Source organism: Thermobia domestica, chromosome 11 (assembly GCF_964235325.1).
Source record: "Thermobia domestica chromosome 11, izTheDome1.hap1.1, whole genome shotgun sequence".
NCBI lineage: Eukaryota > Metazoa > Arthropoda > Insecta > Zygentoma > Lepismatidae > Thermobia > Thermobia domestica.
The window spans coordinates 162,732,073-162,748,427 of record NC_137464.1 but is presented as its reverse complement, the minus strand read 5'-3'; the positions used below and the strand labels follow the sequence as shown (position 1 = coordinate 162,748,427).

Here is a 16,355-nt window from a genome sequence, read left to right as displayed (position 1 = left end):
AAACTCTATATCTATTCTCTTATTTTATTCTAACGGATGTGGTAGATATATACTATTTTCTTTTTGAATATTAATAGATAAAGCAAGAACGGTAAAAGATAGCAAGAAATGGTTGACAAAAGGTTCAGTCTCGGCTCTGATTCCTTTGTTGCAACCGAAAACAAAACTTTCTCAGTTCCGGTTTCAATATAGATCCCTACAGAGGAAAAACATGTTACACATATATATAGGGTGTTCTAGAAATGGCGTTCAAGGACTACAGAGCACTATTGTACAAATTAAAATAAAGCGAAAAATATATATAGTTGTATACTTTTCGATCCTCATCTAGAGATGGGAAATGCATAATGTGGCAACGTCGCAGACAAATATTCATATATTGGATCCCCTACTCCATCAAATAGATACATAGAGCCTTTCCAGATTGGAGCTAAAGTTGATAGACGTTAACACTGGATCACATATTAGCGTAACAATCGATGTAATTGCTTGATGGATTTGCAGAACAATACTAATGGTACCAAGTTAATCTACGACGTTGCCGCATAGTGCAATAATGCAATTCCTTTCTTATAGCGGCTGAACGAGGCCCCGAAGAGTATAACATTATATAGCATTCTATATATATATAAATATATATATATATAAATATATATATATATATATATATATATATATATATATATATATATATATATATATATATATATATATATATATATATATATATACGAGGGGCATTCAATAAGTAAAGAGACAAATTGCTATAGCTCAATAAAGATTTATTTCAATCTTTCAAAACTAAGGCTATTTTTCAATATAATCACCCTTTACAGTTATGCATTTGTGCCATCTTTCTTGCAGCTTCCTAATTCCCTTGGCGAAGAAATCTTTCGATTTGCCCCGAAGCCACCTTTGCACCGCTGCCTTAACTTCCTCATTGTTAGCAAATCTTTTTCCACGTAGGGCGTCTTTGAGTGGTCCAAACAGGTAAAAACCAGATGGGGCGAGGTCTGGGCTGTAGGCAGGATCAGGTAAGACCTCCCAACCCAATTCTTGAAGCTTATCTTGGGTCAGCTGGGCTGTATGAGGGCGGGCGTTATCGTGCTAATGAATGACTCCTTTTGACAAGAGTCCACGGCGTTTGCTCCTGATAGCTGGTTTAACTTTGTGTTCTAGCATCTCAGAATAGTATAGGCTATTGATAGTTCGCTGATCTTCAAGGAAATCGCAATAGATTGGACCCTATGAGTCCCAAAAGATGGTCAGCAGCACTTTACCAGCGGAAGGTTGAACCTTGAATTTTTTGCGAACTGGAGAGCTAGTGTGTTTCCACTCCATACTCTGCCTTTTGGTCTCAGGGTCGTAGTGATGGATCCAGGCCTCGTTGCAAGTCACTATTCTTTCAAAAAAAGCGTCTCCTTCAATCAAACTTTGTTGCGTTAAGGCTTGACAAATGGAAAGCCTTGATTCTTTATGAGCGTCAGTAAGCTGTCTGGGAACCCATCTGGCACACGTTTTTCTGTACTTTAAAATGTTCCTAATGACATCGTGAACAGTTCCAACACTTACTTGAACTTCCTCAGCTATCATTTCAACAGTAATTCTTCTGTTATCACGAATAAGTCCGTCAATCCTCGATTCCAACGAAGAAGCAGAAACTTCCACTGGACGTCCACATCGGGATTCATTACCTACACTTGTTCGGCCAGTTTTAAACCGATCAACCCACTTGTACACATTCGCACGGTTCATACAACTGTTACCGTACTGTCTCAACATTCGAGAAAAAATTTCACTTGGTTTTACACCTTCTGCAACTAAAAACCTAATGACTGAGCGCTGTTCTTCTAAGGTGCAATCTTCTAGAGGACTTGCCATGATGAATTGATATTTTTGAAGTTATGTTGACATAAAATTACGAAACAGCAGATCAGAGCATATCCCAAGGTTGCCAGCTAACACCCCTGAAAAAAATGATTAGTGTTAAAAATATAGACTTTGTCTCTTTACTTATTGAATGATCCTCGTATATATGGATGTATGTATATGGGAGTTTGGCTACGGGTATTTAATTGGAAGTGCTCACCAACTACCTCTATAAAAATTGTTGCGGAAGCAAAGCAGGATTTTGAAACATGGATAGGACAGATACTAGTTCCTAAATAAAGTCTTGACCCGACTACAGTAGGTCCCATAGTATTGGAACTATAGACCTTTAAACTTCATTTTTTTTCGTGTTTTTAGCATCCTATATCTCCGAAAGGAAGCATTTGTGCACCCAGGTTGGTCTATACTTTTTGTCTTATCTTGCTGTCACGAATAATCTCCCAAACGTTGTAGGTGTTGTTTTGAAATTCCCTATATATACAGATAGATAGATAGATAGATAGATAGAGAGAGAGAGAGAGAGAGAGAGAGAGAGAGTCAGAAGATATGCTATCTGCGCGTAACCGCTTACTGAAACCGAAAGTGGTAAAAAATTTACTATACTTACTGGTTTCAATCTTGATCTCTAAAGAGCAGAAACGGTAAAAGATGACACGGAAATACCTTTTGATATTAATTCCAAAGACAGATTTAATCTCAACTCTAAGACCTGTATTAAAACCAGAAATATTAGAAATGTATTACCTTTCCCACTTTCAATATTGATCTTCATAGAACACGAACTGTAGTAGATAGTGAAAAATGGTTTCGTTGATATTAACTTACTGTTCCAAGAATAAGTTTAATCTTGGATTCAATCCCTTTGTACAAAGCGGAAATTGTAGAAATTTGTCCCTTCCGTTTGTAATATTGGATTTTCATAGTCATTCAATGGCAAATCACCTAGAGCAATGTGCTTCAATGTCTCAGATTATCTTCAAAATTATTTCATACATAAATACCAATGAAATTATGCTAAATTTGTTTTTTCGATTTTTTGGATGAGAAATGGGCCTGGGTGAAAGTTTTGAAAAATGTGAATTTGGCACCAATTTCGCTTTCCGGCACACAGCATCATGGAACTAATATTACAAAAACTTTCTTATTTTTCAAGTTATTGGGCTCATCCAGGTGTCAAATGAAAGCTTAATTTTCACTCTTTCTGCGAATTCTAAGAAACCTTGCAAAACGTTACACTGTCAAACATCGGCATACGAAGCAAATTTTAGGGTTTTTTACAAATTGTGTCATTGCTCAAAAGTTAACTATGAAACTTTTGAAACTTTTTTGTACATTCATCTTAACACATATATGGTATGGTTTAAAAATAAAAAGGGTGTTTTTTGTATTTTTGTAATTATTACTTTTTTGTATTTTACATGTACGGAAATATATAGTTTTACACATTGTGTCATTGCTCATAAGTTTCAACTATGAAACTTTTGTAACTTTTTTTTTTAATAGAATCATCTTAGCACGTACATAATATGGTTAAGGTGGATCACTAGGTGTTCTCGGTGCTATGCTAAAAGCTACTTCAATAGTGCGGCGTTTCCAGGTAGTGTCGAGTGTTTACTGGTACCAGATAATAAAGGAAGTAATCATGGAATTCTGCTTGGATACTAGCTGGAGAAATTAGTTTTCGACCCTTACCAAAATTCTCAGCTGAGTTCTGCATGGAGAATTCTGCTTCTCGAACTGCAATGCTAGAATCCAGGAATTAAACGTACAAATTTGGCAACAACGCATTATGGCGTTCTGAACAACTTTCTTCTCAAAATTTATTTCCTTAAATGTAAATTACTATTTAAATAAAACGAAAATCGGTCAAACAATATATCTATTTTGTAATAAGATCGTTACTTTAAAATACTTTACACATTCAAATAAACATTTCATATAATCGAGCACTTCTAGTAAAATCTAACAGCAAGTGCCAACTTGTGTGCTCATTGTAAAACGAATCAAATATTTTCTTTTATTTGTTACCTTTTTCGATATCAGAAGACACAACCAAATGAATCAGTGTCTTGTATTGTACCTGAAACATAACTTTATCTTATAGTACAATATTTATAATATGTAACGTTTCATTGCGCAGTAGTTAAGGGAATGATCTAAAATATGTACTGACTTCCAGGTGATTATCCACCTTAAAAATAAAAAGGGTGCTTTTGGTATTTTTGTAATTATTATTTTTTGTACTTTAAATGTACAAATACACAGTTTTAAGCTTTGTTACAAATTGTGTCATTGCTCGTAAATTACAACTATGAAACTTTTGAAACTTTCAATATAGAATATTTTAGCACATAATATGGTTAAAATATAAAAAAGGTGCTTTAGGTATTTTTCTAATTATTATTTTTGTACGTCAGAGTGCAGAGTCGCTCCGGGCCTTCTATATTCTACTGGTCAGAAGATGAACACTTTTGTTGGGTACGTTTTGAAAATATCATCTGGAAAGTTGCTGTTCCATCTTTTACAAGCCAATCAGCCCGAACTTACGCAGCTTAAAGCATTAAAAAACAAAAAAAATATCATATCATCAGTGAAAGGATTGAGCTATGAAATATAGGATACATTTTGTATGTAAATGTATGTAATTCTGAGAAGTATTACCGGTATGTATGTTTATTGTTTTCATCTATGTACATTAGTCTATTATTTTTTATTTTTGTTGATAGGTTTTCTAATAATCACTCAATCCCTTACATTGCTAGGTCTATATTTTCCATTTACAAAACCTGTAAGTTATTACAAAAAAGGCCTCCCTTTTTGTTATTTAATCATACCAAATAAATGCAAAGTAATTCTATAAAAAGTTACAAAAGTTTGATAATTGTAAGCAATGGTACATTTGGGAAAAAAGTAATAAATACAAAAGTACAAAAATATAATATTATGGTAATACGAAAATTATACATTACACTAGTTTTATTTTTAAGGATACCTAATATTTACTAAGATGATTACTTGAAAAAGCTTTAAAGTGTGACAGTTGCCACTTCAGAGTAGGAATGGCCCAAATTTTCCGGAATCGGAAATTTCACTTTTCGGATTTCGGAAAAATTCTGGAATTCGGAACAAATTTTGGAATTTTTTCTACATCGTAATTCTTTCGAATTCAGGAATATTTTCGAATTCCCATTTTTTTCGATTTTACTTTCCGGAATCCGGAAAATAAAATTCCGGAATTGGCCATCACTACTTCAGAGGAAAGGCATAACAACACTAAAACTGTATATTTCTGTACATTTAAAATACAAATAATAATAATAATTGCAAAAATACCAAAAGCACCCTTTTTATTTTTTATCCATATCATGTATGTGCTAAATAGATTCTATAAAAGGAAGCTTCAAAAGTTTCATAGTTGTAACTTATGAGCAATGATATAATTTGTAACAAAACCTAAATCTGTATATTTCCGTACATGTAAAATAAAAAAAATATACAACAATACCAAAAGCACTCTTTTTATTATTTAACCATATCATGTATGGGCTAAAATGATTCTTATTAGCAATGATACAACTTGTAACAAAACTTAAAACTGTGTATCTCCGTACATGTAAAATACAAAATAATAATAATAATAATAATAATAATAATAATAATAATAATAAGAAGAAGAAGAAGAAGAATTACCACAACACCAAAAACACCCCTTTTATTATTTAACCATATCATGTTTGTGCTAAGATGATTCTATAAAAAAAAAGTTTCAAAAGTTTCATTAGTTGTAACTTACGAGTAAATTACAATTTGTAAAACTGTATATTTCCGTACATGTAAAATACAAAAAAAAAAAAAATAAATAATACATGTAATACAATAACCATGCATGTGTTAAGATGAATGTACAAAAAAAAGTTTCAAAAGTTTATAGTTGTAACTTTTGAGCAATGGCACAATTTGTAAAAAACCCTAAAATTTGTTTTGTATGCCCATTAATGTTTGACAGTATAACTTTTTGCAAGGTTTCTTAGGATCTGCTAAAAGAGCGAAAATTAAGCTTTCATTTGGCACCTGGATGAGTCCAATAACTTGAAAAATAAGAAGTTATGGTAATTTTAGTTCCATAATGCTGCGTGCAGGAAAGTGAAATTGGTGCAAAATTCACATTTTTCAAAACTATCACCCCGGCCCATTCCTCATCTAAAAAATAAAAAAAAGATACTTTAGCATAATTTCGTATGTATTTATGTACGGTATGAAAAATTTTTGAAGAAAATCTGAGACATTGAAGCATGGTCATACTTTAAAATTAGGTGATTTGACATGGAATGATCCATAGGGCAAAACCGTCTATCTGTAAGATAGCAAAAACATGTTTCTCTGAAATGTTATCATTTATCATTTGTGGTTAGAATATTTAAACTCGATAGTTTGGATTAAATCTACCGTAGCTTCACACTGTGAGACGAAACTCACTTCTTTAAGTTCTACTAACAGAAGTAAACGAAAATGGCTTTATGGCATAAGTATTGGCACCTGTAACAAGCAAGGAAAGGAAATGGAAGTTAATCACATTTGAAAACAATAGGATGGAAGAACACGATCCAGTCACAGCCAAGGCAAGGAGAATGCATGAAACGCGGCAGTTAGAAACTTCAATACAATCTACATGTGTATACGACAAAACTCAGAGGATCGTTTATCTAGTGGTTGGTAAAAGGCCAAAATAAAGCTGGGATTCTTTGTCCATCTGCTGCTTCAATGTGTCAGTGCCAACGGAATGTGCTGCAAGTTCGACCAAACAACAAATCTGTAGGTAAAGAGAGGAGGAAAGGAAAAGCCAGAGAAATCTCAAGAATTCTTAGTGAAGGAGTTGTATTAAGAAAATTCTCCTTTCATCCCAATTCAGATTTTCCAAACACTATAGCAGAAAAACCACAGAAAATTGTTGTTGTGAATATTAATATCTACAACTTTGTATATCTTCGATATCATTCTCATTCTCCTTCTTCTTCTTCTCCTTCTTCTTCTTCTTCTTCTTATTATTATTATATTATTATTATTATCAACACATAACATCATTTAAATGTATAACGTAAGTGTAAACCATTACAACTGTGTTTTGTTTGACAGCATGAAGCTAAAACTTCCACATTATCCAAATTCATTACTTATACTTAAAGTAGTGCATCTACGTGGTCGCAATAGAGTAATAAGATCATAGATATAACCTGTTTCTCGGACGCTGAGTCCATATCAACAATCCATTGCTCGCTATCCTTTACTATTTTTGTTCTATGGCGACAAAGGTTGAGACAAAAAAATGATTTATAGAGGATTAATTAATTTCTTATTTCAATAGAGAGTTAATATAAGTGATAGAACCTGGGAAGCTGAGTCTATTGCAGAGAAAAGCATATCTCGATTCGTCTTACCGTTTTGGCTCTATAAAAATCAGTATTGAAACTGAACATGTATAAATTTCAACCACTTCCGGTTTTGGTAGTGTTTTGCCGATTGAAATGATATGTTCTCTTGAAACCCTACATCGACTGTAGAAAATTATTTGTCGTTATCTATTACCACTTTTGTTCTATGGCAATAAATGTTCAAACCGTAAATAATTAATTTAAACTATTTTTTATTTGAATAGTGGGTTGGGGATCCCATGGTACAATCTGTACCATACTGGGTGTCGCATGGTACATTGCGTTATAACTCTCCTATTTGAGCTTTTTTTTTTTTTTGTTTTGTTTTTGAAGTCCAGAGGCATTGTAGAAGACCTTACGTATTGTTTCACTCCTTCCTGCGTCGAGACATAGGAGGTGATGACGTCATAATTCTAAAATATATATTTTCTTTTAATATTGCGGGGCCGGTCTATGTTCATTATTTTTTGGCGTGCTTATGTTTGCACGTAGAAGATTGAAATTTTGCACAAACATTCAGTCCACCGAGTAGTATTTACCAGATTTTTTTTCCAGATTTCTGCGTTAAAACAGGATGGGATCTAGAGGGGCAAAAAGTTGAAAAAAGGGATATTTTACCAAAAAATCCCTTTCTTCGCGATTTTCCCGCCTTAGATACATGATGGAGACAAGTGAATGGTACCGCCTGAAAGGCAGTTCTATTCTGAAGAGAATGATGTGCGACACATGACCCTAGCGTAATTAGGGAAGTGTCAGGGAATTTTTATCAAAATATACTTCTATATAGGGGAATTTTGGACATTTTCGGTATTATTTTTTTGCGGGCTTATTTTTGCACCTAGAAGATTGAAATTGTGCACAAACATTCAGTCCACCGAGGAGTATTTACGAGATTTTTTTCGTACTTCTGTGTTAAAACAGGGGGGTACACAGGGGCTAAACGTTGAAAAAGGGAAATTTTTACCAAAAATCCCGTTCACGGGATTTTCTCGCCTTAGATACATGATGGAGACAAGTGAATGGTACCGCCTCAAAGGCACTTCTATTCTGAAGAGAATGATGTGCAAACCATGATCCTAGGGTAATTAGGGATGTCTCAGGGAATGTTTAAAAATTTCCCTCTGTATACGGGAATATGGGACATTGTCGGTATATATTTTTTTGGCGGGCTTACTTTTGCACCTGGAAAATTGGAATTGTGCATAAACATTCAGCCCACCTAGTAGTATTTATCAGATTTTTTTTCAGATCTCTGCGTTAAAACAGGGGGGCTCCAGAGGGGCTAAAAGTTGAAAAAAGGATATTTAGACCCAAAAAATCTCTTTTTTCGGGATTTTCCCGCCTTAGATACATAATGGAGACACGTGAGTCATACCGCCTGAAAGGCAGTTCTAAGCTGAAGAGAATGATGGGCGAAACATGACATTAGGGTAATTAGGGATGTCTCAGGAAATTTTTTACCTGAGATCATGGTGTTTTACGGTAATTTGGGGCATGGTGGGAATTCCTGATAAAATTTCTCCCGCCCTTAGTATTCAAGATAGAAACTTGAAATTTGGCACACACATTCACTATACCAAGTACTATTTATCAGATTGTTTTAGATTGCTACGTTCACACAGGGCCGCTCAAGAGGGGCCCAAAGTGCGAGAAAAAAATTTCCTCCGAAATTCTCCCTTTGGCATAATTTTTCCCGCTCCTGGTATATGGTATGAGCATGCAAGTGGTACTTTATTTTGAAGAGAATGAGGTATGAACCATGATCCTAGGATAAATAGTGACGATGCAGTAGCTGCTTGACTGAAAGTCTAAAAAATAGCCCAAAAAGCCGGGTACCGGAAAGGGTTAATGGAGAAGACAGAACCTATTTCTGGGAAGCTGAATCGATTGCAAAAAAACATGTCGATATTTGTTACAGTTTCTCCTTTATGGGTGTCAGTATTCAAACTAGAAGTAATAGTAAATTTGAACCACTTTCTCTTTTGGTAGAGTGATATGGATAGTCATATGTTGCCTTAAGACAACTGAATCGTTTGGAAGAGACTGCTCTTCGCTGTTTGTTACCATTTTTGTTTTATAGCGATAAACCTTGAAACCGCAAATGGCTAATTTGAACCACTTCTGGTTTGAATAGAGAAGTAAAGGAGGAGATAGATCGATGGGGACGATGAATCGATTGCACACACAAAAAAGAAAACTTCTCGATATCTCTTACCGTTATTGCTCTGATACCTATCGACAAACGGACGAACAAAGCCTTTCTATAAGACATTCAATACTATTGCATAGCATAGTTTGGAAGTTTTAAAAAGATAATAACGTATGACGAAGCTCTAACTTCGGATATTTATTATTTCTGATCTTCATTATTTCTGATATACAAAAAGTAATTAAATATTTAGAATGTATTATATATTCATAATTTACTAAATTATAAAAGAAGTAGAAGGCAGTTATAAATATTGCAAGATTTTCATTTGGGCTAGATATAGAATTGGAATATATTTATTGTGTAATAACTTGCATCTCTTAAATGTTTATAAATGCTCTTACAGTGTATTTACAATTAGTTCACCAATTTGTAGTTTTTATTCTATGATATTAATTATGTAACAGTAAAACAGTATTTGAAATCTAACACTTAGGTCTAAGTATCATTTTCCACGAACAGTGCCGTGCCGTGGAAAATCAGCGCCCGGGGCGGTAGTATACGACGGCGCCCCCATACATATGAGTGAGGTCGACAGAGTAGCCGCGAAGCGCCACCACGGTTGACCTTGAAGTGCAAGAAAGTTTTCAAAAATAAACCTTGCTTTCCCTTGATTTTGAGCATATTTTGTTATTTTTTCCCTTCCATTTTATATATGTGCACATGCATTTTCCTATCATGAGTGATATTTTTCCTCTCTCCTTTTCTTTTCTTCTTCCTCCCGAATTTTGAGCCCACTTACTTCGGCGCCCGGGGCCGTCTCCCCGCTCACACCTCCCAGAGCACGGCACTGGTCTCTAAAATTATGTTTCTCGTCACGCGTGCAACGCTAGTAGTTATTCATAAGCGTAACATGATGAATGACCAACACTTAAACTATTTGCTGAAAATGCTTAAAATAAAACAGAAGTTCTGTTTAAATACCGGTGAAAGAAAATTTATCATATAAAAAGTTTCTGTACTCAAGTCTTGTTGGATATCAAATTTTGATCTCCTCAACACTATGCCGAACTCATCATTGAATTCAATAATATAAAGAAATCACCTTTACTATTGATTGCAATTTACGTATTACGCTTTCAAGTAATCTAACATTTATATCAGGAGAGCATAGTTACCAATGATTCGTTATGATCTCCTGAAAATTTTTGAAAGAACATGGGTATCACTTTTCTCACATCTTGCAAGTTTCAGTATTGTTAAAAGATCGTTCGAAGTGGGTGGCAAACTTTCTTTCTAACTAAACTTTTGAGATCTCTATAGAACTGATACCACCCAAATGTTTGTATGGTGTTGTGCCATTTATTATTTATTTTATTATTTACTTCCTAAAATAGTTTTAGAAACAAGTATGTAATCATTTTATAATTAAACATGTTAACGAATTGAAAAATCTAAGAAAAAGGCTCAAAAATTACCATATCAGAATTCGATTCTAGGGAGTCTATAGTATAAACTTCTGTCAGAGTAGATGGCTGACGGATTCGAACCCTTTCTCTTACAGGTTCAGAACGCTAACCGTTTCCCAATTTTTCACTCTTTCATATTTTCTAATAAGTATACGTCATTAACTAAAATATCTCTCAATTTCAAATTCTTCAATTCAATTCAAGTGTGATGCGTGGTTTAATTTACTATCATTTCATTCTTTCAAGGCTTTTAAAGGCAAAATAAGTAGTCAGTTCCCATTTCAATTATAACTGGTAGTTGTTTTGTTTATTGTTTTTTTAATTATTGTTATTTCTAGTACCATACCTTATCAATATGACTTTCAGGTCTTCTTTGCAACTAAATGATTAGTTTTACCACCTTTGATGCAGGACATTACGTTTTGTTTTCAATGGAACTACATATGTTTCGGCTGTTAAGCTGTAAATACATGTCTTCTTTATGATCTCAATGTTGACAATGGATGTTGAGCCATAAAAGAAGAAACTATTACGACTATTCTTATTGTAATAACTAAGGAATATTCTTTTAACTGTTAGGTGTTTTATCACTGTTGAGACTAAAATGAAATAAAGTACATCCTATTCTGCCGAATCTTATAGCCATTAATTTAAAGGTAGGACATTTTGAGCCAACAAAATTCGACCAGGGATATCAAGAGAGCGGGTGAACTTTGAGTAACACAAAAATGTTAAATCGCAAAAAAGATATCGAGTTACATGTAGTTTAAATGCCTTATGTAAAGCAAATATTTTGATACAATGTCCCTCTGAGGCCTCATTTAAAATGTTTGATCAGGTCCCTTGTTGAAATTTATTTCTTTACTACTTTAAATTGATGTCTTATAAAGATAATGTGACTGTACCAAAATATTTTATTTGCAAAAACTTTTCAATCGATATATTATTCTACAACTAACTGCCTACACTTTTTCTACCTTCAATTTTTAAAGTTGTCCTTCGCCTATCCCCTGTGCCTGTTTGCATTTAATTAGCTCTAAATGTTTGTCCCTCAAAATGAAATACTTTATTTCTGGAATTTGAGCATATTTCACAAACAGGAAACTGTTTCTCAGACGAGAAGTTGAATCCAGACTCACGAAACACCCGGCATGAGTAGTGAGTATTCTGTGGTGAAATAATCTACGCGTGAAGTTTTACAAACTTGTGTAAGAGTAAGTCCATTGGAGAGATACAGCTAACAGATAGCGGCAACACCTGCTAACAAAACAAGAGTTGTTTGTCCACTACTTTTTACAGAAAGTTAAATGACTCTGTTGACAGCAGAACAAAGGTATGAGTCAAATGAAATAGTTAAGCATTTCATCAACTGGCTGCATTTAATCCTCCTCAACATCTGGGTTCTTGGCAACTACCCGGAAGGACAATGGACTTGCAACAATGTTCTCGTTAACCATTCCCATGCCATGGGAGGTTTCAGCCAAAGACCTAAATCTTAAATATCTGTCTTGGATCAAAGCCAGTGCTTGCTTAATTAGTAGGTGTGATAACTCTATTATTCTTTTCGGTCCACTCTTTTGTTAAACACTAGTACTTCAGCTTCAACTTTCGATGACATTCTGCTTATGATTTTCACTTGTGAGTGGCATAAAGAACGGAACAAGATTCAGAAAAACGAAGAAATTACTATGGTGCTTCAGAATAAATATGGAATAAGTCCTCATAAATTAATTTCTTTTTACATTATAAAAATCAAGTACCCCTCACAAAACTACCGGCTACACTATCGGTACTTTTTGGATGCGATGGCTTAGTGGTAGAGCACACATGTTTGGTGTGAGGGGTTCCTGGTTCGATCCAAGGCTCTGTCAGTTTGTAGTGGACATCATGTCACGTTGTCTTGTTCCACTCTCACACAATCTCATTACATCATATTTTTCATAATCGTTCACTCTGATTAATCACTCGTCTGCTTTGGCCTGCAGATCATAAACGTAGGAGAGGTTACATTTTTAAAATTAATTTCGCTACTGATACTTATTAAGAGTAAAACCGTATAGTTCTTAAGCACTAAAATATTCAATAAAATTATGTGATGATACTTGCTTATCAAAATTGCTCATTTTAATTCTATCGTTTATTTTCTTTTGCAGGATGCAACAAAACTATCAGAACTTCTCGCCTTATAAGAAATCCCCGACATACATCATTAAACTCAGGAAAGGAAATGCACTGCATATTTCGTCTTCTAGCATACGGCCTTAGTGAACAAGTCTTCGAAATCACATTCCGAGAGTTTCAAGTTGGGCAGCCCATAAATAGAACTACATGCAAGGGTGGTTACATGCAAATCGCAAATGATGAACGAAATTTGCCATTTGCTGGATTTCTCTGTGGAACTTTGGGTCAAAGTTTGAGTCGGTTTTATCTTCACGAAGGACAAGAAGTTATTCTCGTATTTCACGTCGATAAATATAGTAAGGATAGTTATTTTATGGCTGAAACTACCATTATGCCTCGCCTCTATGCACAGGAACGCCATAAAGAACTTATTTTGGCGATACCTGGAAAACCCATCTCGGAAACATACTGCGATCGAGTGTACCTAAATTGTCACGGATTTTGCGATATCACCTCGCCAGGATTTCCAGGGTTCTATCAACGAAACCTTACTTGTAAATATTACGTTATTTTCAACGAATCAGATGTCAGAATAACAATTGGAGGTCAATATTATGATACATTTGATATTATGGCTTCGCCAGAAACTCGTCAAATACTAACCTCTACCAGAAGAGAATGTCAACATCCAACATTGTGTCCGAAAATAATCACTAGAATAAAACGAAAGCGCAAAAAGAGAAAGAAGAAATCAGGTGTTGTGGTAAATAACTGTCCTTATGACTATATCGTAGTATATGATGGAATTGATGACAGAAAGAGCGAGATTGGAAGATTTTGTGGCCGAGGGTATTTTCCACAAATTGTCACACATGAAAGAGAAGCTCTGATTGAATTTGTGTCGTCACCAGCTGGAACAATGACTCATGATGGCTTTCACTTGTCCGTTGGTTCCGATTCTAACAAACAAAGAATAGGATATAGTTTTCCATTGGCTTCATCTCTTCACACTGGTAAAAGTCAATGGATGTTCAACAGCAGTGGTAATCATACTCGCCATGGTCATATTTATTCATTAAGGCATTGGTATCCTGCTGAAACAACTTGTTTGTATAAATTTTATGGACAACCAGGTGAAAAAGTGTGGATTCATTTTGAGAAATTTTACGTAAGATATACACGAGACTGTGGAGACAAGATTTCAATGTATGATGGGCCTGAAGCGCATACGGAGTTTTTAATCAATGTATTTTGCGGAAATTCGACGTTTCCGACATCTATGTTGTCCACTAATGAAACTTTTGCTATTGAGTTTTATAGTGCAGAAGGCTCTTTCAATGGTTTGCAATTTACCTATTCCATTTTCTACATGTTTATAAACACTCAGTATTCGGGTTCACCTGTTCCTGGAACAGATTGTGATGAAGTATTTACTAGTGGTGTAAAAAGTAAAGGCAAGTTTCATTTATTACATAATAGATCGCTATTGAGAAAAAACTCTGTGAAATGCCAATACCAATTTCTTGGTAACCCTCTTGAAAAAGTGAAAATAATTTTCACCAAAATACAGTTTGATCCTCTTCATTACTGTGCTAACAAAGAACGTCAAAGTTGTGTTGCTGATAGCGATTTATATTATGATAAGCTACTTGTCGTAGACGCAGAATCTGAATTAATCGATTGCTTATGTGGTCAAGTGTCATTACCTCTTGTTGTATATTCTACGGGACCTGATCTAAGACTCCAGTTAATCCTCCAGAAGGTACTACCGTTTACATACAAAAATTTAGAGATGTATGTGTTTGAGGGAGAATTCGAATTTATTCAGGTTGGGTGTGGTCAATATAGTTCAGGTGGATCTCAGGGAACTATTGTGTTTCCTACATCTGTAATGAAATCAAGTAATAATAATGTTCATTGTAAATGGGTGTTAGACAGTAATCCAGGCCATCAGCTTTTAATCAAATTCCAATATCTAGTCTTACAGGAGGATTGTTCCGTTAATAAACTAATTGTTCGCTACTCAGAAATTTCTGAGAAAACTTCCTCCAAAAATATTGTGTTATGCCAATCAAACGCAACTTCAGAAGTTCTACCTCCGAACTGGAATGTGCCCAGTTCCATCGATGATATCAATGCAACTACGAAAGTAGTAATAGAATTGATGGCCACAGATTCCCAAGTGAAGTTTAAACTTTTATGGTCAGAATTTATAAAAAGGTATTATATTAGTAGCAAACTAATCACCAATAATGAACAGGTTGAAGACCAAATTATTGAAAACCACAACTGTGAATTTATCTGTCCTAACAGTGTAACGTGTCTACCTCAAAAGCTAGTGTGCAACGGAATTATAAATTGTCCTCAAAGAAATTTCGAAGGCCTTCCGCTAGACGAATTGGCTGAACTGTGTCAACGAAACAACGATATAATTTCAAAATGGATTATCTTTCCCACGGGCACATTTTTTCTTGTAATTCTTGTCGCAATATTTGTTGTCTTCATGTTCCGATACAGGCATCCATTACATTTGGAAGTGAATAGTTCTAAGTGATCTAGTGCATCTTTTAAACTTTATTCTGTAAAAGTGCATCATACCTATATACATTATACTTAACATTACACTTGGTATTCTTACAATTCAAAGATTTAGAAATAGTAATAATATGTGGGAAATTAGAAAATTTTTCTGGGGTTGAAGGCTTGTACTGTATGTACATTTAAAGACTTATTTTTTGTAATTAAATATTTTTTATGAATTTGCTGTACATAAGCTTCTTAAATCAAATTTATAACTTACGAATAATTTAATAATTTACAATTAATAAATGTAAAAACATTTTTCGATATAGTTTTACATTTATAAAAGTCAGCTATTGCTAATAAATCTTAGTTTAAACTCTTAAATATTCTTTAATGTTATATTATTTACCATGCAAATATATATTAATTTTTTGGTACACATACTTACACTTGAATCTGGTAGACTACGGACCAGTTTGACGATTTTACGTAAGACTTGTAAAGGAATTAAGAAAACTATCTAAGTAATTTAGTTTGATGTATGAAGATAATAAGTGGTCAGATTTTTCTGGAATAGTCATGTAAATTTCTGTAGTGAGAATTTCAAAAGACCTATTGTTGATGCTAGATTCCAAATAAACCCAACTATACTGCAGACGACTTACGTAAGCAAACATGGTTATCGCCACAGTACAGTACATTTGAAAAGATTTAGTACGTTCGAGTATTACGAATACTATTTTCGAAAGCTAAGTCTGGCAATTGATTTCACAC

The 16,355-nt window shown here is 34.2% G+C and overlaps 1 protein-coding gene across 2 annotated transcripts in view; it reads left to right on the top strand.

The window, feature by feature from the left end:
- LOC145664539 (uncharacterized) overlaps positions 1–15,943 on the top strand; it is a 90,412-nt gene extending 74,469 nt beyond the window's left edge. For both annotated transcript variants that reach the window (XM_081731298.1, XM_081731299.1), the window contains exon 2: positions 13,091–15,943. In XM_081731298.1, coding sequence (XP_081587424.1) covers positions 13,091–15,612 — 2,522 coding nt within the window. In that variant the 3' untranslated portion in view covers positions 15,613–15,943. The remainder of the gene's footprint in view (positions 1–13,090) is intronic.
- The last annotated feature ends 412 nt before the right edge of the window (positions 15,944–16,355 follow it).